The 25,017-nt window shown below is 42.6% G+C and overlaps 1 protein-coding gene across 1 annotated transcript in view; it reads left to right on the plus strand.

Annotated features, from left to right (window-relative positions):
• CLVS2 (clavesin 2) overlaps nt 1-15,931 on the plus strand; it is a 409,036-nt gene extending 393,105 nt beyond the window's left edge. The window contains exon 5 of the mRNA XM_069607559.1: nt 13,587-15,931. Within this exon, the coding sequence (XP_069463660.1) occupies nt 13,587-13,674 (88 nt within the window). The 3' untranslated portion in view covers nt 13,675-15,931. The remainder of the gene's footprint in view (nt 1-13,586) is intronic.
• The last annotated feature ends 9,086 nt before the right edge of the window (nt 15,932-25,017 follow it).

Here is a 25,017-nt window from a genome sequence, read left to right on the forward strand (position 1 = left end):
GAGGAATTCCCAAATGGCCCAATGGGGAATGGGCACTAACCGTTCCACCAAACCCGTGATCCAGCGCTAATAGCGCCGGGGGTTTGGCAGTAGGGCTATTAGCGCCGGCGCTAATAGCGCCGCTGTTACCGCCCAACTCGTGATGAGGCCCAGTATCAGTCGAAAATACACACCATCTGACTATAGATAGAAAAGTGATTGCTATACAAAAAGCCACCCGAAAGTAAAGAACAGAGAAGATGCAACAGACTGGAGAAAGTATCACCCTGAAAGTATAATTCCAGGGGTGGTAGGTAAGGTGCTAACATCAAAAGAATACTGGATTAAAAACAGGAGTGATCGTGGCTTAACCAGTCTCCAGGGTTCAAGTTGTCCATGGGGGCAGTTCAGTGTCAACAGTACCTGGATTCAGTTATTGATGGGCTGACGCATCAGACGTGGTATCGAACAATGATGTCAGCTGATCAGGCTCAGGTTTGCGAACATAGGATTGCGGAGGCCCTGGCAGCAAGCAGGCGTCAAGCAGGGTTGAATGTGGGTTCTCTGTGCAGTTGAATGGCGGTGGCTCAAGTGATGCAGGTTGGGGCGGTCCCAGCAATGCTGCCCAGTAGGCTAGGGTGAGTCAGGCTTTAGCCGCTGGCTGGTCAGTGAGTGACGCTCGAGTGGTTCGAGTCGGTGGGATACTGTCACTGATGTGGTTATCAAGGGTGTGTTGATGTGCTATCAATGAGGTAGCGATTCTGGGGCTAGCTGGGCTGAGCTGTGGTTGTAACCCCTGGTTAGAGTTGTTGAGTGACCGTCCAAAAATTTGATTCGCGTTCTGGCTTTGAGCAGTCACTTCGGGCCTAGCAAGTGACATGCTTCACTAAAACACAATGCAGTGTTAAACTGGTTTAGATGCAGTGCAAATGTTTGGCTGGTTGGAGAACACGAGGCGACCGGTTCGGTGTGGGAGAAGAGGGAGCTATGGCTGGTCTGGTCCTCCGGTTACGGTGATGCCTTCGCAAAGGACTCAAAGACAGAATACTTCAGTTCACGGTCTGTTCTTCTGGCACAGAAGATCCGTTGCAGAGTGGTTCTTCCTTGTCCCCAGCACTGGTCACTCCCCTGTTCCTTGGGAGTGTTTAGGGGACAGATCTTCCATCTGTCTTAGACAGTTCCTTCTTCACCTCTAGTGGAAGGCTTTGGACAGTGCATCTGTCCCAGAGGTAGTCCATGTGAGAATGTTCAGAACACCTCTTCGGCCTTAACGGGTCCTTGCCAAAGTGAGGTTATTCTGCGGAATGGGTGTGTAACTCCTTCTTTTAAGTGTACCAGTCCTCAGGTGATTGGTCTAAAGCTAGCCTGCTTTCGGGGACCAATCCCTGCTACTGGCTGGACAGAACGTTGCCCCGTTGATCTTGCACCCAAAGTGCTTTGCTCCACTGAAAGCTGAGGTGACAGGAAAGTGTAAGAGAGACAGTGTGAAACAAGATGGTGGGAGGCTGAGTCGAGTGTTCAGACCACCCCAGCCTAGCCTACTTCTGCCCCCTTCCCATCCACTGGCAACAAATACCTTTGGATATGTAGCACCCTGGTGTGAGGCTAAGCCTCCTGAAAGGGTGTGCTCCTTTGATACCTGGGCCCAGGACAGCTGCCTGCTGTGCGGCTTTCTCTGGTGGAGGGGATTAATGGCCCTCACAAATAGAATCAAAGAGAGACTGGGTCCTCTGGGTTTCTGTCCTGCAGTGTGGCCGTATCTACCCGTCTGACCCTAATTCCCATTCCCTGCCACAATAAAGCGGACCTCCAGGAGCTAACACATGCAATATGAATTGGGATGTGGTGGTCATGATCATAAGTATTGCCATGCACTATGCCTAACTCAGGCATATCTTATTCTTAGGGATTACCCTGCCACCAGCATGGGGTATTTATGATTATCGTACTTTTGGTGCAAGGGGTATATCTTAAATGTCGCTGCTGTGCTTCAGTGACTTTGCTGTGACTTTGATATAGTGTTTTGCTTCCTGTGTGAAATCCGGTCTTCACATTCTTGTTAACAGTTGTTAGAACTGTTTTTGTTTTTGGCCTCGATATTACAATTGAATGGATTCAAACCATTTTCAGCTACTTCTTTTTTTTGCAGCTGTTTTTCGTTGCTCAAGCCCTATGCAAAGTTGGGTGCATGTTGTTTGTGTTGGATTATGTGGTGTGAGACGTAGTGCATGCTTGTGACCGAGTTATGTTTTTTTTGTGTTAGGAGTTGCAAGCACATTGTTGCTTTAAGCAGTATTTTTTCTGAATTTCCACATCCCTTTAGTTAACTTTTTTTTCATGGGAAGCTTAACAGCAATGGCCATTAACAAAACAGCAGTTAATTGATTTATTTTGTTTAATGCTATGCGTTGTCACAATGACAGTCGTCATTGGGCATGGTCTGCATCTATGCTGCCAAAGGCAGTCCAAGGAAACCTTTGTCTGCTCAAAGTATACTTTTAGAGGGGAGTGTCCTTAAGCCCTGCTTGGGAACCCCTGAACCACCTGAAAAGACCAATGGGCATGACTTGCAGCCATGCCTAGTTACTAGTTTCACTAGTCTTTCGCCGATCATAGAGGGCTCGCTCCTAAAGGCAGCAGGGTGTCGATTCAGGATGGCTTGCAGTCATGCCTTGTAGTAGCTAATTTTAGTAAGGGAGGCCCTCTTCCCTGTCACAGGAACTTCTAAACCGCCCATAGGCCCAGTGTGTACAATGCTCTGGGTACTTTGGGTCTATCTTGTGTGCAAACTAGTCATTGCTGGCAGCCATGCTCGGCGGCTACATTGGGCGGGGTAGCTCCTTGAAGCCTCAGGAAGCCCAAAGCCATCAGATTAGCACACTGGCCTGTTGCCATGTCAGTGGCTACTTTGACCTGGCAGTGCATTTGGTCTGGCCCTGGTAACTACTGAGACACCCAATAGGCTAGGCAAAAAGAGGCATGGTCTATTTCCATGCCCCTTGGCTCTTTTGAACATGGCAGGGCTTTCGGTTTTGCCTTTGCAAAAATGTTGCTTCTCGTAACCCAGCTAATTGGCTCTCTTTCCTGACCCAATCTGGTGCCCCTCATTTGATCCATGGGCCGAGTGTGGGCCTACCCAGAAGTTGCTACACAGACCTAGACCAAGATAGCCAATTAGGTAGCCCAAACATGGCATGTAGAACAACAGAGTGTTCCAAGTGAACTGAAATTAGATAATTGTTTTTTGTTTTCACTCTCAAGAAGATTTCGAAGAGACCCCTTGTGACCGCTTGCACCGAATTTCAAAGGCTCGTTTGTCAGATTGAGTGTGAGTTCCTTGCGGAGGTTTGGCGCAAATCAATTTAGAGGTTCAGGCTGTAGGAGTGTGCAAATATGTGTCTAATGAATGTGAGAAATGTATGTTTTGAGACCCCCCGCTAACTTTGTTTCCACTTGACAAAGCTACAGAAACTTTTCTGAAGAAACATCCTGAGAAAGGCCAACATTTCTTTGGGAAAGATTTGTGAAGATTCTTTGAATCCAAACATGCCATTCTTAGGGGCATTACAGTTAACCATGACTATAGTCGCTATTAGCAGTCCATATAAGCAGGGTCTAGTAAAAAGTTGGTTCACACTACAGTGCTCTCCCTGCACAGTATCACCTTCCACATTAGAACCATATATTCAAAGAAGCGCAGAAAACGCCTGTCCACTTATATTGACAAATCTATCTGATTTGGGGATTGAAGTCTGAAAACATAAACCTAATAGCAGAATTCAACGTAAGAATGTCAAAAACTCATTCTGATGCTTAAAGAGAGACCTATACTTATGAGAAACACATGTCTCCTTTAGGAAGTCTTCATCTGTGCATTGCCTCATTATTATTGGTGTTAGGTAAGAATTGGTGCAGTCACTCTGTGTGAGACTACACAAGACTTATCTGCTTGGTATTAGGTAACCCACCTTTTGGTATAGGTCTGTACTACACAAGTTGGTAGTGTGAGTGAGCAGCCAGGCCTATCCCACAAGGGTAAATGTGAGCTTTAAAGCTGTACAGATAAAATCAGTCAATACAAGTAACCAAGTAATACTTACACTCAAGGATTCAGTTATAAATATATATTTATTTACACATACATTTTAGTTAAGCATTCTTTAAAAAGGCAATTGTTTGTAACAGTCCAGCAAACTTTAGAATCAGTTTTCAAAGTCAATAAAGTTGGTGAATACACTTTGGTTATGCTAATACATTTCTCCAACACCCTGAAGTGACTTCAATAACAAGGATAGTATTGCATTTATCATAAACACCAATATACTTTTTAGACTCTGGGGTTCAGGAAGGAAGGATTAAGGAAAATAGAAAGGTTAGAACATACTTTCTTATAAAGTAAAGACAGTTTGAATGCTCCATTGAAATCTAGATAAGCCTTTCGCAGCAGTAAAAGTGGTCAACAAATTACAACCTATGAGGGACATGCAATGCCAAAGTCAACAGATTCAGAAGGGTGCCTTTAGTTGAGCCAGGGCAGCCAAAGTCAATTGGAAAAAGTCTATAGTTCTGATGCACTTCTTGGATACATTCTTTCACAAAGTTAGTTTGTTCAAGAAAATCACTGAAGAAACACATGCTGTTAAGCCCTTGCAAGGGGAGTTGAAAATCAGCTCAGCAAAAGTCAGTCAGTCAATATGTTTATTTGGATTAAAAATCCATCAAACACATAAAAATACATAACACAAAATGAATTACAATCAATAGAATCCCTTCCCTTACACATCCAAATAAATCCAAAACCACATAGCAAATTACATAACAAATTACAATGCATAAAATATCAGTTTTTACTAGATAGCCAATGCTAAGAACATGGTAAAAAAGAAATCAGCAGCTCTCTTGATGACAAAATCCAATATTCAAAAAGCCCAATTCTTGGGAAAGAAGAGAGCAGTACAGATAGCCAGATAGGATCATTCACCTAACCACCCATTCCTAAAATGCATGGCTCTTTTAAAAAAAGAAAGTAATGCCCATGCAGTTAAAACAGAGTCAGCACTCAGAAGAAACAGGATAACCGGCCTATGTAATCGGATATTAGCCTCCCTTAGGACTGGCAATATGGTTGATCATTTAATCCCACTGTAACCAGGGCAAAACAATAGCAGGTGGACCAGGTCCTCTTTTAAATGGCCACACAACGGACACCCACCCAGGTGCAAGTAACCACTCCATTTAGCTGTGTTTCCCCTCAGGAGAAGGCAATCAAACCTTGCACTTGTCATGTGATTAGCCAGCGGGTGGTCAGTCAAAATATCGAAAACAAAATATCGAAAAAAAAAATCTCGAATACAAAAGGCCGAAAAAAAAATATCGAATTTTTTATTTATTTATTTATATATGTTTTTGGGGTCAGGTAAGTAAAAAAAAGGGGTAAAATAAAAAAAAAATGAAAAAAAGGGGGGTTGGGGGGGGGAACCCCCCCATTTTGGAAAAAAACACATTGAAAAAAAATTCGATATTTTTTTTCGCCCTTTTGTATTCGAGATTTTTTTTTCGAGATTTTGTTTTCGAGATTTTGACTATAAACCTAGCCAGCGATCTTTCCTGATAGTGCCCCAAATTAGATAGGGCTGTATCTCCTTTGCCCGGCTAATCACTGCATGCTCTTTATCTGAATTAATAACATGTTCCCGAACGGCTATTTTCAAAGCAAACACTTCCCCCAAAATGTGTTTGTAACTTCTCAACTGAACTTTAGTCAGGAGTGCATCTGGAGGAGAAAGAACCCTTATGTTGCCCTCTACGAAGGCTTTGTCCATATAATCGAGCCACATGATTCTTCTCCAGCCATCCCTAGACATTAAAGACCTAATTATAAAATGGCAGAGTGATGCACATTAATTTGCTCATATTCTGACCCAGAAAATTATAGGGGCCAATGACCACTGGTCCTCCCAGAATTCCATACCCAGTTCTCTATGAATAGAGATACAGGGAGAGGAAATTGGGAGCCCAAGTAGCCTCCTTGAAGCAGATTCTACTTCACTTGTAACTCATGAGCTTTTTTGAAAGTCCCACAGTGGAGCGCCATACAAAGTAACTGTTTCGTTTGTGCTGAATAGATTTTGCGTACAGTATCTAACGGTTTGGCCCTCACAACGAGACAGCAACCGGGATATGCCCCCTACTTGTTGGGTTAATTTGACTGATTGTTTTTTTACATGAGCCATCCCTGTGAGAGATTCAGAGAATCTAATCCCAAGGTAATCAAATCCTTCACCCTTGGGATGGTTTCTCCATTACAAATCATAGGACGCATTTTCGCTGACCGCTTTTTGCCTACACAGGCCATTACAACTGATTTCATAGTATTGACATTGAGCCCCAAATTTCCTATAAAGGATGCATACACATTAATAAGAATCTGTAATGCTCTAGGGGTCCTGGCTAGCAACACGTTATAATCCGCATATTCCAGCACAGAAAAAGCCCTGCCCCCCAAAACCAAATTATCCCCCTTAGTATCAATCAGATCCTTTAAAAGCCCTTTAATATACATGCAAAAGCAGATGGGAGCCAGAACACATCCCTTCCGGACCCCACAGCCAACCTTAAAGCAACCTGTGCAGTGTCCCTCCAGGCCACTGCGAACACAGGACTCATTATCTCTATGAATTTCCTCCAAAACCTTCAGGATATCCCCGGGAAACCCATGGACCCGAGCACGGCCCATCATTTTGACCTATCTACTTTGTCAAAGGCTGTGCTCAAGTCCATGAACGCAAAGAACACCCCCTCGCCCTTACTGAAAACTGAATTGGCAACCAACAGATACAGATTGAGGCTCTGCTCCATGGTGCCGACCCCGGGGTGAAAACCATACTTCACATCAGACAAAACCGACTCCTCCGAGAGCCAGGCCTCTATTAAACCCAGCAAACACCCACAAAGATCTTAAAGGACGTGTCCAAGAGTGAAATCGGTCTGTAAAATATCGGGCTCGCTGGGTCACCCTTCGCAAAGATAGGGAAAATAATGGCCTTTTACAAGAGGGAGGATAACGAAGTAGTAAGTAGCGGGGCCCACAAATCCAAGGGCTCCTGAAACAGGTCTGAAGGAATTAATCAAGACCCGGTGCACGATTACGGGCTTGCTGGCTAATTGCTCGGGACACATCCTCCAACTTAAACTTCAAACAGGAATGACTCTGACCAGGGCTGTCCACTAAAGTCCCTCCCTTGAACAGGTTCCCAAAATTCTCCAGCCAAGCCGCCTCATCCACATGGGTCCCGCTGGACCTTTCCATTATGGACTGCAAGGCACCCCCTTCACATATTCCCAGAAAGCCTTCTGATCATTACGTTTGGAAGAGTCCAGAGCACCCTTGCATACATCTCCTTCAACCTGCATTTTCCTTCTCTTAAGCTCCCCCCGATATTTAGCACTAGCATGAGCAATCTCGCTCCTAGTGCGACCAGAGCTTTTAGGGCCTTCAGCAGAGGTCTCTTAGCATCTTTATAGGCATAATCAAGCCACACTGTATTGTGAGCCTTCCCATTGCTCTTACTGAGTACCATGAAGCTAATGGAGAAGGCCCCCAGGAGCTCCACAAAGTGGTCTACCATCACCCCAGGAGTTGAAGTGTTGTTGAGAATACCAAGAATTAAAGCTAAATTCTCTGATATAGTCAATATGTGCAAATTGGTGTCCCTGTAATTATCCCACTTAATTATCTTAGTGCAGGGGGCCTGCACCTTTACCGGGCACACTGAAAGATCTAGTGGTCCCCCATCCCCCAGCACCCCATTCACTGTCAGACGGATAGGATGATGATCGCTATTAACATTCAGCAGTACTTCAAAGCCCACAGCCCTATCCCAAAGGTCCAGAGAAACACAAAAGTAATCAATAGTGGACAAGTCTAGATGGTTATTAAAGGTCAGATGCCCTGGTATATCTGGTGCTAGGCGACCATTAACCGTAAACCTGCATTCAATGAGCCATAAACACATTTGGAGACCCTTAGCACAGCCCCTAGCATCCCTCATTTGTGGCTGAGGATTTCTTAACAACTGGTCATCCAATGGATCTAATAAGTCTTTGGGCAATCCAACACCCATTTTGAGATTGAAATCCCCCCCCCGTTCATTCCTATTCTTTTTGTTGGCTAAAAGATCATCAATATACCCTTTCACCCTTAATAGCCTGTCTGCCTCTGCTTTGTGGGGGCTGTCATACAAATGTATAATTAAATGTGGGTCGCCCTTTACAGGGGAAAAGTGGAAAACCTGTAGAAAGTCCATATTGGTTTCCAACACCCTGACCCTACAATAAAGAGAGATCTTAATTAGAGTTGTCAGGGCCCCGTAGCATCTTCCTCTTGCATTTTTCTTAGCAGTGATCCCAAATGATAAAAAGCCATGCAGCAACAGTGTCTCCAATGCCCACGTTTCCTGCAAGAGGATAACTTCATGGGGTTTTACGAGCCCAACAACATCCGTTCTATCAAACTTCCCCCTCGACCCGGCTATATTCCATGATAAGAAGCGGGACTATGAGGATACCATATTGAGAGCCCTGCCACCCACACAGAGCTCTATACCCTGCTGCTCCTTCCATTCTACTTTGTCCTCTTGGATGACCGACCGAGCTAGGACACCTGTGTGTCAATCCAGATCTTCATAAGAGGTTAGAACCTCTTAACGGTTGGTTAGCTCTGGCCCACTAGTGTGTTCCTTTCCCCTCATATAACTCAACCCAACCCTTTTTGGTATTGTCCTCCAGCCCCCAACCTTGCTACGACCAAAAAATGGATACTAGGGTCCCTGCTCCCTCCCTTCATTCCCCCCCTAACCCCCGCTAGTCCACCGAAACCATTCCCCTGGGCGACCTGGGTCCCCACAGCCATGTAGAAGAGGTCCAGAGTAACAAGACTACTATAGAGTCTGCTACCATTTGGTTGAAGACCTCTTGAGAGATTGGAGCCGGTCAGATAACTGACCACCGTTGGATCTGAAAAAGTCACCACTACACAATACCCTTCCAATTGTTTGGCCCTTGGGCCGACCCAGCCTACCCTTCTTGCCATGAGTATGATGGATGGATCAACTTTTGGCCCAATCAGGTTAGTATTGATCCAGTGCGTTGCTTTATTCATTAGGGAGATGGTTGACTCAAAGACACCATGTGAAAGCCCTGGCAAACCTGTAATTACCCCTATGAAGGGTGCTGCTGCAGGCGGCAGATTCAGGGTAGTTTGATCCAACACACCTGAAGACATTATGGCCTCAGGGATTCCCACCCCATACCTGGAGCTTTGCTCATGCCAGCTCCCCCTCAGAGTAGTGTGGTTTGTAGATGTGCTTTTTTGGTTACTTGTGAGCTCCCTCACTCCGGCCACAGGGGCTACCTGCCCGACCACTACCCTGCCCGACCACTACTCACTTTGGGTACGTTCCTCTCCAACTCCACCACCCTGCTCAACCCAGCCCCCACCCTTGATCCAGTCCCAGCCATACCCAGATCCAACACCTTATCCTTTAGTGCTCTAATAGAGTCGTCCATAATTGGCAAAGTACTCATAACCCTGCCTTAAATATCTGTAATGATTCAAGAACCAACTGCAGAGGCTTAAGCTTTGCATCAAGCAAGGCCTCAAGCCAAAGATTATCGTCATCCCCGGCAAAAGAGGACTCAAAATCAGGGCATTGTTCAATTGTCAAACACCCACCTGTAAGGCTACTCACCTGGGGCCTACCCAAATACTCTCTTCCATCCCAGGGGCTATCTCATCCCTAGCCATTACCCCCTCCCTGCACACCCTTCCTTACCTTCACCATCCTTGATGTCCGCACTTCCTTGTTGAAAGCTAAAGCTTGGCCTTCTGCTTGTTTCCCCCTTCCCGCCAAACAACCCAACTCACCACTATTAGCAGGTGTTGGACTCCCTTTCGTGGGAGGGACGGTAACTTTTTCAGCCGCATTAATGCAGCTCACTATTTTGCTAGCCATTACATCCAGGTATGAGTCCAGTGACCTCTGCAAAAGGTTAGACTTAGGTTTGATGGGGACTCTACCCGTTTTTGCAGGTTTGGCATGTTTAGGCTTTTTAGAGCCTTTTCCTGAAGCCCCCAATCTCCCTTCAGCCCCTGCTTTCCTTTTCCCCATGCTAAGGGATAGTAGTAATGGCAAAAAGCAAAGTTACAAAATTGAACAATAAGACTGTCTCTCCTCGCTTGCACCCCCCTGCTCCTCTAATCGGTATATGAAAAGAGTGTTCCATAAATTTTCCAAGTACTTAAAGAAGTCATTATGCGGGAAAGTTCCAAAACCAAAGTGTCCCACTGGAGCAGGTAAACAAAGGGAGGGAAGCAAATCCCAAAAACAACGAGGCAGAACAGGTGGTCACAGTTAATAGTTACAGTAAGCCGCTGCCCCGTTATACGTTCAAACAAATTGTTGATGGATTTCCCTGAGTGTCTTGAAAGTAAGTAGAGAAATAAAACCAGCAGCGATGACAATCCAGCCCACCAAGCTCACGGAATAACATGATGAGATGAGATGAAAAGGGCTGACAAGTAGCTGCACCCTCCAGTAATCAGTGGCAGCGTATGAATACTCTGAAAGCACAAAGTAATGCTGCTTTCCAACCCATGAAAGACACATACCTTCTAATGCCGCTCACAATGGTGCCTGAAGTCGAGGACATAAACAGAGTGTTAAACACAGAATGCACTCTGTTAATTATAACTAGGAAATAACGTGGCTTAGTGATTAGCATCTCCTGCGCCCACCACGAACCACCATTAACCACTTCACCACCACAGGATACAGAGCTACCTGGTCCTTGAAAGAGTGTTCTCATTCCACAGTAATTGCAGTAAACAGATAGCCACCAAGCTACTGCTTTGCTCTGCACTGCACTGAGCCACTGCTGATGAAAACAACTGGAACCGCAGAACAGCAGCCCCTTTCACTGCTCACGGTGCAACAGTGCCAAAGCCTCCTCTCTGCTCCTCCTCTTCTCTGCAGCAGGCACGGAAAAGAGACTTCCCATCGCTAGTCTCTACTCATGGTTCATCAGTGCCACAGCCTCCTCTCTGGTAAGCAGGGGCACTTCTCAATTGAGAAAAACACGACTCAGGGTAATAAGGTAAGTACCCCAAGCCCAGGAAAAGTACCTCTGGTTTGAAGAAAGTGGTGCACCTGGATTCGGTCTGGCTAAAGCCAAGCAAACCCTGGTTCCTGAGCCTCAATTGTGGGGATAATAGGAAGGTTATCTGGAGGGCTCCTGCGGCAGTTCTCGGGAAGGACTTCGGAAGCTATGGGCTCTCTTTGATTCAGTGGCTCTTCGCGGTTTCAGCGCCTCGCTAACTGCACTGATGCAGAACGAATATCTCTGTTTGATTTTGCTTGCTTCCTTGGGGCTGGACTCTGGTGAGGGGACTCTGGTGAGGGATTTCCTGGTTATGGAGTGTTCTTAAGAAGCTCTGGGAGCTTTTGGCCAGATTCGTTCCCCGGACGATGTTGCACTTGGGTATGGACACTCGACCCCTGGCATTGGGCTTCTGCAAGACTGGAGAGGCTTGATTGCACCAAAGTGGAGATCGCCACGTGGCTAGTTCTTCCCACCAGCCCAATGGGAGAAGTCATTCCATCCGTAGCTTCTAGGTCAATAGGAAAAGAGGAGGTCAGCAGAGTAGCAGGGCTTCACCAGGCAATTCGAGGTCCAGAAGTTTGAAGCAGGCTTCGCTTCCTGATATCTTCTTCAGATGTTTCTACTAGTGGTGGATTCTGTTGGTAGTCCCAAGAACCTTGCCTTTTAAGCTTGTTCTCATTCATTCACAGACCTAGGCTGTCAATCCCAAAGCAGGGTGGCTATCCTTCCCAAATATCCTGCTGGCCAATCAGGAATGGTTTCAATCAGGCACACCTAGAGACAAAGGACAGGGGAGTTTCGGGATCATCCCTCACTTCCTGTCCTTGCAGACAGACTGGAGCCAGGGGCGAGCTTCAGGGCTGAAACATCTCAATGCATAGAGTAAAAGCCAAGAAAGACTTCACAAACAGAAAATGGCAAAAAAAGAAGACAGTGGCCATTTTGACAAAATGGTCACCCCTGGGTGCTGTACTGCAGCTAAGGGTTTAGCCTGCGGTGAAAAATGCACACTGGTAGTAACAAGGAAACCACTGCCACAAGTAATTTAAAGTAGTGAGGGTAACAGGACATGTTACATGAGAAAGTAGGATAAGGGGCTACTAGATAACTCCCCCAGCACTCCACACAAGATGGTGTGTGCTGGACCGACAAAGTTAAAAGGTAAGTAAGATCAATTTCCCCTTACTATTCTAGGGAGTGGTAGTTCATCCAAGAAAAGGTAGTTTAACCTTAAGAGAGATCCAAGGGATAGCTCAATGACACTGCACTGAGGGTGCTGTGTGTCACTTTACAAAAGCAGATGCCTATTGAGTTTTTGTCAGACTCCAAAAACAGTGACAACATAAAATCCTAATCAGGGAAAAACACATGAGAGAGTGAGAAAAAGGTCTCACTCCCTCAGGAGGTAAAATTAAAAAGTCCTACGTCCAGCATAATAGCTGGTGGTCTCTACGGTGGGAGAAAATTAGCACATAAATGAACATTCTCCCTAACAATTGTCATTATTTATTGTTGGTTCAGCATCTTTTGCAGTTGTTTTTGCGAGAAAAAAAGCAACAATATGAACATATTTCCTTAATTGAAACATAGAAACATATAAATTGGGTTTGTGTGCTCTTTCTGTGCTGGTCCTGTGGTCCTTATTTTCAAACGTATTCATTTAAGTTATCTAGAAAATCTGGGTTCATTTTCAAATTTGACAAGACGACCAACCATTCTTTAATTCATTTTACTGTATTGTTTGGTTCACATCAATGATATTTGTGATGTCATCTTTGATGTCCTGGGTGTTAGTCTTAGCAGTGCACAGTGGTGGCACGAGTTATGGTTGCTTAGCTTATCATAACTGGCGAATTTCAGGGGTTTTTCGGTTTTACTTGGAACCATAACGTCCGTTTAACAAAGTTTTTTCTTTGAATTTCATAGGTTTTTATTAGTCCAACTTAACCATAACATCCCTTTAACAAAGTTTTTTCATTGTATATATATATATTTGTTTTTCAGTGTTATCATGAATGAAACCTAATAGGGGTAAAACATCGCGGTCGCAGAGTACTACGCACCGCTAAATGCCATAGCGAATTGGAGCAGAGCTTTACACATATAATTTTCCGCTTTGCTGTCTTAGCAATTTTGCTGCTCTTTGCACCACCGGCCAACAGTTTCACGAGCTACCTCTTTATGAGCGTAAAACCTTCATGAGGCTCTCCAACCCTTCGCCTGTAAAAGGTAGAGACCGCTGGCAAACACAGGCATCACAGATCCGGTGCAATACAGCCATAGCCTATCCATTAGAATGGACTTAACCCCTTAACTGCCAGGCTATTATGCAAGTCTATGCAAAAAGGACGAGCACGGAGGCCGGCCGCCATGCATCACTGAGAGATGTGCATTTCTGATTGGAGCTGATGGCAGCGGAATAACATGTCCTCTTGTTCTTTTTTCAGATCCCAGTCAGTCGTGGATCCCGGGGTACTAAAACGCACGGACAAAAGCGACGAGGAAAATATGCAGCCTTTGCTTTCCCTTGACTAGCAGCTTCTACGCAGCATGTCAACCGCGAACATGAATCGGGGTGGCGGCGTCTGCCTCTCAGCAACAAGCAACCCTCTAAAGAGAATGTACCAGCTGGAAATATATGTATTCATGTTAATGTTGCATAATGTATCGAGGCAGCAGGTTTCTGGGCCAGCCTAAGCCATGGCTGCCCTCAGCCAGAAACCATCTGTAATTATTTCTGTAAGTGCCAACTCGTTTGTATATATGATGTAACCCACTTTGGATTAGTAAGTGGTAATAGCAAAAGCTGTGTTAAAAATATGTATCTGTGGCATATATTGTCATTACAAAAATCAAGAACATATTGTCCTTCTATAGGAAGCCATATTGCGAGAAAGTTGTGGACCGCCTTTCCTGCTCTGCCGTTTTCTTGTAAAATTGAAACACATCTTTTAGGAGAACAGATGATATGATAATTCAGCTTGGATTTGATTAGGAAACAGATGCCACTTATTGATTAAACAAAGAAAAACATATTTTTTGGAATCAACGCTGTGCTTTGACAATGGGGGTTCGTACCGCCCAATTGAAAAATCAAACAGACCAAGTGGGTATAGTATTAAAAAGATGTGCTGTGCCAAATTTTTCTATTTCTATTGAAATGTTAGTTTGTTACATTTGGTTTGAAGTGAACCGGACATTTGAAGATATACGAATTGGTCGACATATCAAGAACAATTGGGTTAGCATTTTGATAGCGCTTGTGGTTTTTCATGAGGATAGTATTATCTTTCACAAAGGGAACTAGAACCTGTTTGAAAAAAAAAAACCAGGGGAAACCAGTCGTTCTACATGGACTTCATTTTCGATGTGTTTCTCTTCTTGACACCCATTTGTTTTGTTCATGAAGCCAAATAACACTATTTTCATGAGACAGGCATTTTACATGACACTCTATGTTACGTCATCGCCAGAAATACATACCCTGGGTGGGGGGTGCAGAGATTAAGGGCAGAAACACCCAATTTGGTCACGGGGAATGCCAGTGGCATTCTTCCTCTTTCAAACCAACTGGGATTCAAAGTCCATCTGTCACTACCTGGACTATCGAAAATTAATGGGAAGCCCTCGGGTGAAAGGGTTGGGAAGACGAATGCTTGCTTATACCCCACTCTTGCTCTGATTAGGGGTACCCCAGACTGCAATCCACTGTTTGCTTCCTCCTTTCTTTTGAGTCTACAAACCTCCGGACGGGGATCCCCTGGACTGGCCATCTTCATGTTTGCTGCACATGAACATTAATATTGTGTCTTGGACTACGTTTACAGAAACACAACATGTCCTTTCATAGACGTGTTGGATTACATGGCAGTTATTTACACCCTTGTGTCAATATTGCACACTCTCTCTTTACCAGTTTGCCAATGCCTACTTTGTGCCATCAGTGTCTTTGGGGTGCTATTTAGTGTTCTCACTACATGCAAAGGTGTTTTAAGTTAATTTTGGCTGTGTAAATAAATAAGGTATGGCCATTAAATTACACATGTGATTGGCAATCCAATTAATTTAAGGAAAGCCCATTCAGAGCTATCAACAATAGCATAAATCATTGACCTATTGTAAAATAGTTACTCCTGGTTACTCTTTATTTTTACTCGTTTCATGTGGGAAATCAGTTATTTTATATCCGTATTGATTTGTTTAACATGAAGATTAAAACAATCATCACACAGTAGGTGTTTAAATGCATCATTAAGTATTTATTTATTTATTGGTTTATTTATTTAATTATGTATGTTTTGCTTTGTTTGCGAAATAAAGATGAAATGAACCTGAATATGAACTTGACTACTTCTCGTTTAGGACTGTCCTAGCTTAGAGAGGGAGATGCCATCTTCTTTCAAAGGAAGATACACATTTAAATCTGGCCAGGAATATACACTTTGCAGCACTAGTTAAGACGTAAGCGATTGATTGAGGATGAATATACAAAACAATCATGACAAATTCACACGATTGTGTCAGCAATTATTGCTTGAGCATTAGTGACATCCCAATACATAATCTAAAAAGAAGCTAATGTTTAGCATCAATAACACATTTTTTGCCATGTATTTTAAGTGATCCCATACATGGCCAGCAAACCATGCCAAACCTATATGTTCTTTCAGGGACGTTTCTGCTTGTTCAGCGCCTACCCTTGGAGAAATGTACTTGTTTTTTTAAACAAAAGAAAGAAATGTAAGTGTGTTGGCAGAAACCAAACAATAAAACACTGTTCTTGTTTACTTCCCCTCTTCGCGAGTGTCTTCATTTCTTTTCTTGCACTTTATAGTGGCATGTTCATCAACTCTAATCAACTTGACATTTTTGGTCATAAAATAAAATCTGGATATTGTAGTGTGTCAATCAGGTTCAAGTAATACATACGGGCCAAGATCATGAACCCATGTTTTTCCAATTTAAAGGGCCAAGAGCATGCAAATCAAGCATTGGAAATGTCACTAGTTCTTGGCTCACCTATGCCAAGTGCAGACTGAAATGTCACAATGATGCCATCGTATTACTGCCCCGGTTGCCATGTAGTAAGGTTTATCCTCAAATGTGCAACTACTGCCATCATGTGCCATTTGGAAAAATAAATACATGTGCAGTAGTGCACGGACTCCTTTAGGAAGTTGTGAGTCACATGAATGCCCTTTTCCATGAACTCTGCTGCTGTATTTTTGCCTGGAAATATATTGACCAGTCAGCCGGAGGAGGACATCTCCTTATCACGCCCACTGAAAAACCACCAAGGTTTTCTTTATGTTTGTGTGTGTTTTTCAAAGTCACTTTTTAAAATTGCAATATGTTTACTATGTCACAAAGCACTCTATAGCATTCCCAAGGCTGCAGCTTCTATCACGTATATGAAAAGAACGAGGAAAAAGAAGAGGAAGGAAATACCCCAGCTACTTACTGGTAATGTTCTTCACTCTGACTCTGTGTCCTCCTTATCTGTCGGATATTTTTTGGGGCTATACCTATTGCTTCTTGGTATTTGTGGTAACTAGTTTGGGTACTTCTATCATGGTGAGACTATTTTCAGAATATTGTCAAATAATTGTTTTTACCAGGGTCACTAACAACAAACCGATGACTGGACTTGGTACACTCTGGGTAAATGGTTTATGCTTCCTCGTGGTATCTTATGTACAATGCCATAATATTCCCTTTTGGCTGAGTATCAACAATTGTAAGGCATGCACTTGAAACACTGCACATTCATTCAGACTCTCTCTCTCTCTCTCTCTCTCTCTCTCTCTAGCTAAAAAGCTACTTTATAAAAGACACTTAATGCAACATGAATGCAATACAACTATAGGATATTTTGAAAACAGTTTTTATCGTATAATTGGAAATTGCAAGTTACACAGTGTGGCACTCAAGCCCACATGATAGTTCACAGTGCGAATACATTGCTAACATTTTTAATGATTAGCTGTGCTCAGTCTTACCAATCGTCCTTCATAACGTGGAACTTGGTAACAGAGATACAGTTGGAAACAAGAAAATAAAACTAACTTTGCAAAGCATAAATGCAGGATTAGATGCACATTTAAAAAATGTAGACAGCACTTAGCATGAATTGTTCTATTTCTCCTTGACTAACTGATCCCATTCAATACAGCTGCTCCTCACTTAACTTATATTCACCTAGGATGTTGACAATGTCTCTGATTCAGTTTAGCATGGAAATACCCATCATTCTTTTTCGCCTGCCTCATTCAGGGTCGGTCACTCAGACAAGAACTGCTACAACACCAAACAGCCTTCCAGTACTGAACTTTTTTCTCCAGTCAGTTCCCCGTTCCACCGTCCCTCAGTGCCTGAAGATTTCTGACCAGCTACTGCCTCTCAAACTCGTTTTATTACTTCTTCCTGCCACGCAAGGAAAACCTTTCCCGTTGACCAGATCATTCCACTGAAACGGCACATGATTTCATTGTTGGAGAGCAAGAAGATACATCTCTTCTTGAATTTCCCACTCACACAATGCCCTTTTTTAGTAGAATGGATCTTTGCATTTTTCAGTTTACCCAGCGCAAATATTCAGCCTGCACATTTTATTTTTCCCATTTTAAAGAGCATCATGCAGTTTCCAATCTGCCTTCAGATTATTTCATGATAGACCAATTTGCACAAAATATTGTTAAGGGATTCAGTTTGTTAACTGGGATTGAAATAGGCTAGTATGTTCATATGTATTAGCATTAGGTCAGTGCAGACCAGTCCATTGAAAAATAACCCTGCATCAATGTGCAATTTTAATCATGTGCTCTGTGCATGGGCATGTTCCTTTATTTCTGTCTGAGACTCACACTCTTGAGTTCAGAAATGAGTCATCCCGTCATCCTCTATCGCAGTTCAAATCCACGCTAACATGTACATGCTAAAACGATGAGCCACATGTGCATGCTACAATGATGAGCTAAAATATGGAGTTACATTGCTAGAATTCTGAGCTCCTACAGTTACTAATACACTCGTTCCGTTTTTTATTGCTGGGATATAACCGGAAATCACTGCAGAAAAAACAAACACAGATGTCCTACAACAAATGTGCTTCACCCAACTGAATCTTATCTTATCAGTCATAAATAAATAACATGTGAATGACAAAACCCATATGTGAGAAATATATACATTATTAGACCTGAGCAAAATAAATGAGTCTTGATTAAAGCAATAAAAACATCTACTTTAAAGAAAAAATTGGAAAAATAATTTTATTTTTAACTTTTTGTATCTTTTGATCACCTTCATCTTTTCATCTCTTTTAAATTGGTGACCTTTTTTGTTCTTCTATTTATTTTTTCTTGTCTCTTTTATTTGAAATTTATTTTGTTAAAAATATGTTTTTATCTTTTCATCTTTTGATCACCATTATCTTTTTATCTCTTTTTTAAATTGGTGATCCATTTCTTTCTTCTTTTTTGTAATTTAAAATAAAGCATTAACATTTTCATAAAAAATACATCCAACAAAACTGTGTCATTGGCTTTAGTCAAATGCAAAAACCAGAACAAATAAATCAAAAAATCAGTTTTTGATAAAAATCAATTTGTGATAAATATAGTCTTTGTATTACCTCCTGTAATAAAATAGTTTATGACTGGAATTGTAAAATAGTCTGTAATAGAAATAGACTTTGTAAATAATAATTTGTGGTAAAGAAAATCACACAGGAAATCGTTATTGGTGGAACTCCTCCCTTCTAGGACTCCATGGGACCTCCTCCGGGGTCATCATCTCCATATCTTTTGGGGTCCTCTCCTCATCTTTTGGGGTCATCACCTTCACCCCCTTCTTAGGTCCACAGTGCTTTCCAGGGGACTCTAATCCAGTGGTATCCTCCAGGGTTCCAGCGCTCCAAGGATCCGTTGCTGACGAGGAAAACAATTATTTTTTTGAGTAAAATAAAAAGACAACTTAAGTATCAAGCACATCAAACCTTTTTACTTTTCTTTCTCACTGGAATGTCTGAAATCAAATTGTATTATGCACACAAATACAAATTATATGAATAACATGCCATGCAGCCTAGACTTTTTTTAATAAGTACAAAATTAATCACACCACTACCACATTTTTCAGATACGAGCCCCTTTGTACCTTTTTGTACTAACACTATTTATCCCTATGGAAATTCAATTTTTTCTTTTTTTACTCTCTGTTAGTTTCAATTTGCTCTAGCTTTTTCACTTCATGTTTCAGGTATTCCACTGTTAATTCTCCCTCCTTTTTTAGCAACTCTGTAGACCACAGGTGAAACCTTAGCTACAATTCTACATGGCCCTTGCCGTGCTGCAACAAATTTAGAGTTTTTATGTTTGCCCTTCCCGAAGTTAAATTTGTAAACCTGGTCTCCCATTTCATACTCCCTCACATATGCCTGCCTATCATAATATGTCTTTGCACCATCAGCAGCATTTTCCAAATTCTTTTGTGCAAATGCAAATGCAAGTTGCAAGTGCTTTCTCAATTCTTCCACATATTCATGAATTGTGAACCCATTTACAAGTACCTGTTCATTTGTTCTGTAAAGTAAGTGTTGTGGCTGAACCGTTTTCCTTACTGTCAATATTTCATGAGGGCTGAGAGTTGTTGATTGAGCAGGTGTGGACCTGATAGCCCTTAGCACCAATGGAATCTGCAAATCCCACCCAGAACCTTCTTCAGCTAAACACTTTTTCAACATATCAACTATTGATCTGTTACACCGTTCCACTCCCGCTGAAGAGGAGGGCCGGTAAGAAATGTGCAGCTTTCTCTTCACATCCAAGATTTGCCATATTTGTGTCATCCATGCACTAGTGAAATGACTTCTACGATCCGATTCTATTCTTTGAGTTTAACCAAATCTTGAAAAATTATGATTTACAAGTAAAGTGGCCGCCGTTTGCGCACTGCAGTCTGGGGCTGGAATGCACTCCACCCATTTGGACATTAGACAAGTTACTGTCAGCATATACCTATTTCCCCTTGCTGATCTTTTTACGGGCCCGACATAGTCGATTTGGAAATCAGACCATTGGGGTGTCAAGCCCCTTTTCATTAATGGTGCTCTATGAGCTGGTGATGCAGATTGAAACTGTGAGCACACTAAACGCCCTCTAGTTTAGAGCTCAACATCTTGGGATATGTGTGGCCAATAAGCATAATCTTTTAAAATGTTCAAAGTTTTTTGTGAAGCTCTGTGTACAGTAGCTCTGGCGTCGTGGGCATGATGTAACATCAATCCCTGAAATGACAAAGGCACTATTCATTGGATTTGGACTTTCACAGATTCTCTAATCATCAGTCTATCTTGTAATCTAATGTTCTTTTTGTTTTATAGTAACGCTCTCAATTCCTTTTGCCTTTGCAGTCCTCTTCAGTCAGAGGATTTTGTTCTGCATCTAGCAAATGGTTATGAAATAGGCTTAAAATCAGGTCTTACTTTTGCGCTTTGATCTGGTCCTGATCTGGAGTGTCAAAACTCCATTGTGCCACAGACTGCTCAACTGCTTTTGGAGTATTGGAATGTGTTATCACGTATACCTGTATTTCACCAAGCAGGTGTTCAATAGGAAATAACTCCACAATTACAGCTCCACTTTTGGATAACTGATCTGCCTTGTCATTTTCCTCCTTATCTTCACTTGTCGTTCTCAAATGGCAATGTATTTTCCTCCAATGGATTATCAGATAATTTTCTGACACAAGTCTGACTTTGGCTTGAATCATCTTGCCATGTTTATGTGGTTTTTTTGTTATAGGGGAGCATGCCTTTCGCTTTCCAGCCAGGTAAATACTCTACAAACTGTTTCACGCATAATCAGAATCACTCACTAGAACAATTTATTTGAGTTTATTTTCTACTGCTGTAGATATTGCCTTATGAATAACAGCCAATTCTGCAACTTGACTACTTCTGGGATCTATCCTCATGCTCACTCTTGGAATATTGTCACATTTAAACCACACCTCCTCAGAGGTATCCTTCCTTTCCTCTCCTTCCCCCAGAAGCTCACTGTCTCTAGAGCTCTTGTTCTCTCTAGGCTGGACTACTGCAACAGCCTTTTCCTAAATCTGCCTGTTTCTACTCTCCGCCCTCTGCAACTCATTCAGAATCCAACTGCGAGACTTGTCCTTGGCCTCAAGCCCAGGGATCATATCTCTCCAGCCCTGACATCTCTTTACTGGCTCCCAGTGGCTGCAAGGATCAAGTTCAAGACCCTATGCATTGTCCACAAGGCCTTCTGGGGCCTGGGTTCCCAATACCTTCAACTCTGTCTTCTGAAATACCTTCCTACTCGAGCTCTTCTCCTCTCCACCTCCAACTCCCTCAGGGTCAGTCGCTTCTCCAAGCAACGATTTGTGGGTAGATCTTTTTCTTTGGCCTTCCTCTGGAACAGCCTCCCTGCCTCTCTGAAACTTGAGGAGAACCATCTTCTGTTCCGGATGCACCTCAAGACCTGCCTTTTCACTTGTGCCGTCTCCGTTCCTCTCCCCTGCTGGTCTCTGTCTGTTTCGGCACTAGGCACCTCGCTAGCCTCTGATTTCAGGCCCAGATCCCTATCTACCCATCCACACACCTGCACTGCCTCCTGGCAACCCTTGCACTTGGGTTCTGTATCTGCAACCCTACAGTCCCTTTCCTGCACTTAACAGATGCCCGTTGTCTGCGCCTTATTCTTGCACTTGCCATGTGCTGGCCGCACTACCTGTTGTTGATCACATGTTCAGCGCATTCCAATCCTCCCCTTGCCCTTGCACTTTCCCCTTCCCTCTCCCCTGCACTTGCGCATTCTCAATGTCACTGGGCCTAGTAAGATCATTGTTTTTTCTTCCCCTGTACCGCTCCCTTGCCTCGTCGCACCCTGAAACACTTGTGTATGGATATAAATTAAATGTCATATCATATGTTTCCTATTCCTGCTACAAGCTCTTTTTCAGTATGATTTTCTACATGGTATGCACATTCATTTGCATACACAGTTGGCAAATCCTTACATGTTTCTTCGTTTAATGCTTTATGTGGGGATTGCTCAAATTCATACAAACTTGTTTCTAGCTCTGTGTCATCAGGTGCAGATACAGATGCAAAATCATGCAACTTTGCTAGTCCTTGAGCAACTGGGCTCTTTTTATTTTGTCCATATTTCACCTCCACAGGAAACCCCTCAAGTGCTAATGTCCAGGAAATAATTCTTCACTGGGCCAAATTCCCTGATCTGATTCTCTTACTTTGCAGAAATTGTAGAGGCTGGTGATTTGTTTCAGTAATTACCCGCTCCCCTTGAATTATGGGACAGAATTGTTGTAATGCCCAGACAGTGCTCAGACGCGCTTTTCATTCGCATTCAATAAATTTGGTTTCTACCCGTGACAATGCTTTGCTAGCATGTGCAACAGTTTTGTTATTCACATCATGTTTTTGATATAACACAGCTGACACTCTTTTAGCCTGGCCAATGCCTCACTTTGTTCTTTTTCCCTTTTCCAGGTTACGTCCTATTTCAGGGTGTGTACGATCCTATTTTAAAGGTGTGTCATCTCTGCATAATTCTTAATACACTTCCTGTTCTAACTTCTAATTCCTAACAAACTCTTTAAACTTTTCAAATTAGTGGGATCTTCTTGTTTATGAACCTCCTCCACCTTTTTCTTTTGTGGGTTTAAACCATGTTCTGTCACTTCTTGATCTAGGAAGTTTACCCTTTTTTCACACCACCGTGCTTTCTGCAAAGATACCTTTGCCCCAGCCTTTTGCAGCTCGCTAATTACTTGTTTAATCTCCTTGAAGTGGGTTCTCAAATCTTTATTTTTGATCAGCACATCATCCACATAAACTATTGTCCCCCTTTCAGTTGCATCTGCAATATCCCAAACTCACTCCTGCTATTGACATACCCAAAAGGTGTCTGGGACCACGCATATTGTGATTTTTCAAAAGAAAATGCCAACATATTTTGAATATCTTCAGCTAGCAGCATACATCAGCAACCATCTGTAAGGTCTAATGTGGTAAACACCTTTGACCCGTGGACTTGTGCGAGACCCTGATCAATAAATGGATGGGGCCACCTTGAAACAGGTACCTTTTTGTTTAATACTCGTAGATCTGCACACAAGCACCATTGACCATTAGGTTTTAACACACCTAATAAAGGGGTATTCGATGTTCTATGAAAAGGCCTAATGATTCCTCTAGATTCTAAATTTTTGATTATTTCACCTAGTGATTCCAAACATACCAGGGGTAACCTATACTGTCGCACAAATACTGGCTCCCTACCATGTCCTTCTGGTAGTGTGACAACATGCAAATCTGTTAACCCACAATCATATGCGTCTTGGCAAAAATCTGTTTTAATTCCATAAATATGTTTCTCAATTGGTCTTTCTCTTCTTCACTTGTGCAAGCATCTGCAGCTTGAAACTGCTCTTTTACCATTTTAGAAAAAACTGGGACGTCCTGCAAAGGAGGACCTCCGTACTTTCCTCCAATCGTATGGCAGTACTTCTTTGGAGGGTCGCTAAACTCAAATATTTTAGAACATTGACTTCCATTTCAATAAGCTGCTTTTCTCTTTTAGATTCACTTAATTAAAATAGAATACAATCATCTTGATGACAGCACACTATTTCACTTGGCACATAAGGGTACACAGACTGAACTTTAAAGATTCCTTAAGGCTTAGAATCCAAGAATTCTGGCAACTCACGCTGTGCCATCACATAGCTTTCTGGAATGTTCATAATCACTGCGTCACTGAAATCGGCAGTGTATTAAGATTTCTGTATTGCCATTCCTATTGCTGAATATCTTGATACCCTGTATTGTCCACCAGGATTTGAATGGGTCCATCCGCAATCTCTATCAGTGTTGTATATACGCTTTCTAATGATTGTTGCCTCATGGATTCATTTAGGCATACAAATGCATCAGAACCTTTTATTGGTTGTCCTTTTCTGTATTTTAACTCTACTGCAACTTGTCTGGTGAATGCAGTAATGGTAACATCCCTTTTCACCTGCAGTTCAACTGCATATGGGGTTATTTGGGTGCAATGGTAAGCTTGTCTTTTATCTTCAAATTCAGGTGCAACTCCACCCTATATTGAACAAACCTTTTGATTTAGAAAGTCTAACACCACACTCATTCTGTGCATGATGTCACTTCCCAAATAGAATTTGTTTTGTGTCCCTCTCACGATCCACACATTGTGATGAATACTCTTGTGACCAATTGTAATCTTTAACATTCATCTTCCTACAATTCTTTCCCCTGATTCTGGATCATCTAGCCCAAAAATGGATTGATTCTTTATTCTGAACTTTGGGATCTCCTCCCTGTCAATTATTTGCTAGAGTACCTTTTCATTAATGAAACTTCTTTCATGTTCAAGTGCTCAAGTGGCTTGTATCATTTCAGGATGCCCACTCACATGGATAAGAATCCATGGCTGCCCATCTCCCATGAGTATTTCTGAGATGGATGAAATATACATTTTGAATTTATTTGTCTATTCTCCTGGGATCAGAACCCATTTGGAGTGTAGCCACTGATTGCCCCTCCAACTTGGGACCACCAGTGTTCACACCCCAATTTCATGTTGTGCTTTTCTCATAGTCTGGTTTCTCTACATGCAGCAACATTTTGACTGGATGTTTTACACGTATCACATGACAACCTATCAACTTCTGGCACATGACATTTGTCTATGTTTTACATGGAGCCTGTCATTTCTGTCCCTTGTAATATCTGTGGTTCAAAATACTCCTCAGGTGACTAACTTGCACCCTCCTTTTGAGCTACTGTTTTCTCTGTATGGGTATCAACAGTAT

Source organism: Ambystoma mexicanum, chromosome 4q (genome assembly GCF_040938575.1).
Source record: "Ambystoma mexicanum isolate Mex_15411 chromosome 4q, UKY_AmexF1_1, whole genome shotgun sequence".
Classification (NCBI taxonomy): domain Eukaryota; kingdom Metazoa; phylum Chordata; class Amphibia; order Caudata; family Ambystomatidae; genus Ambystoma; species Ambystoma mexicanum.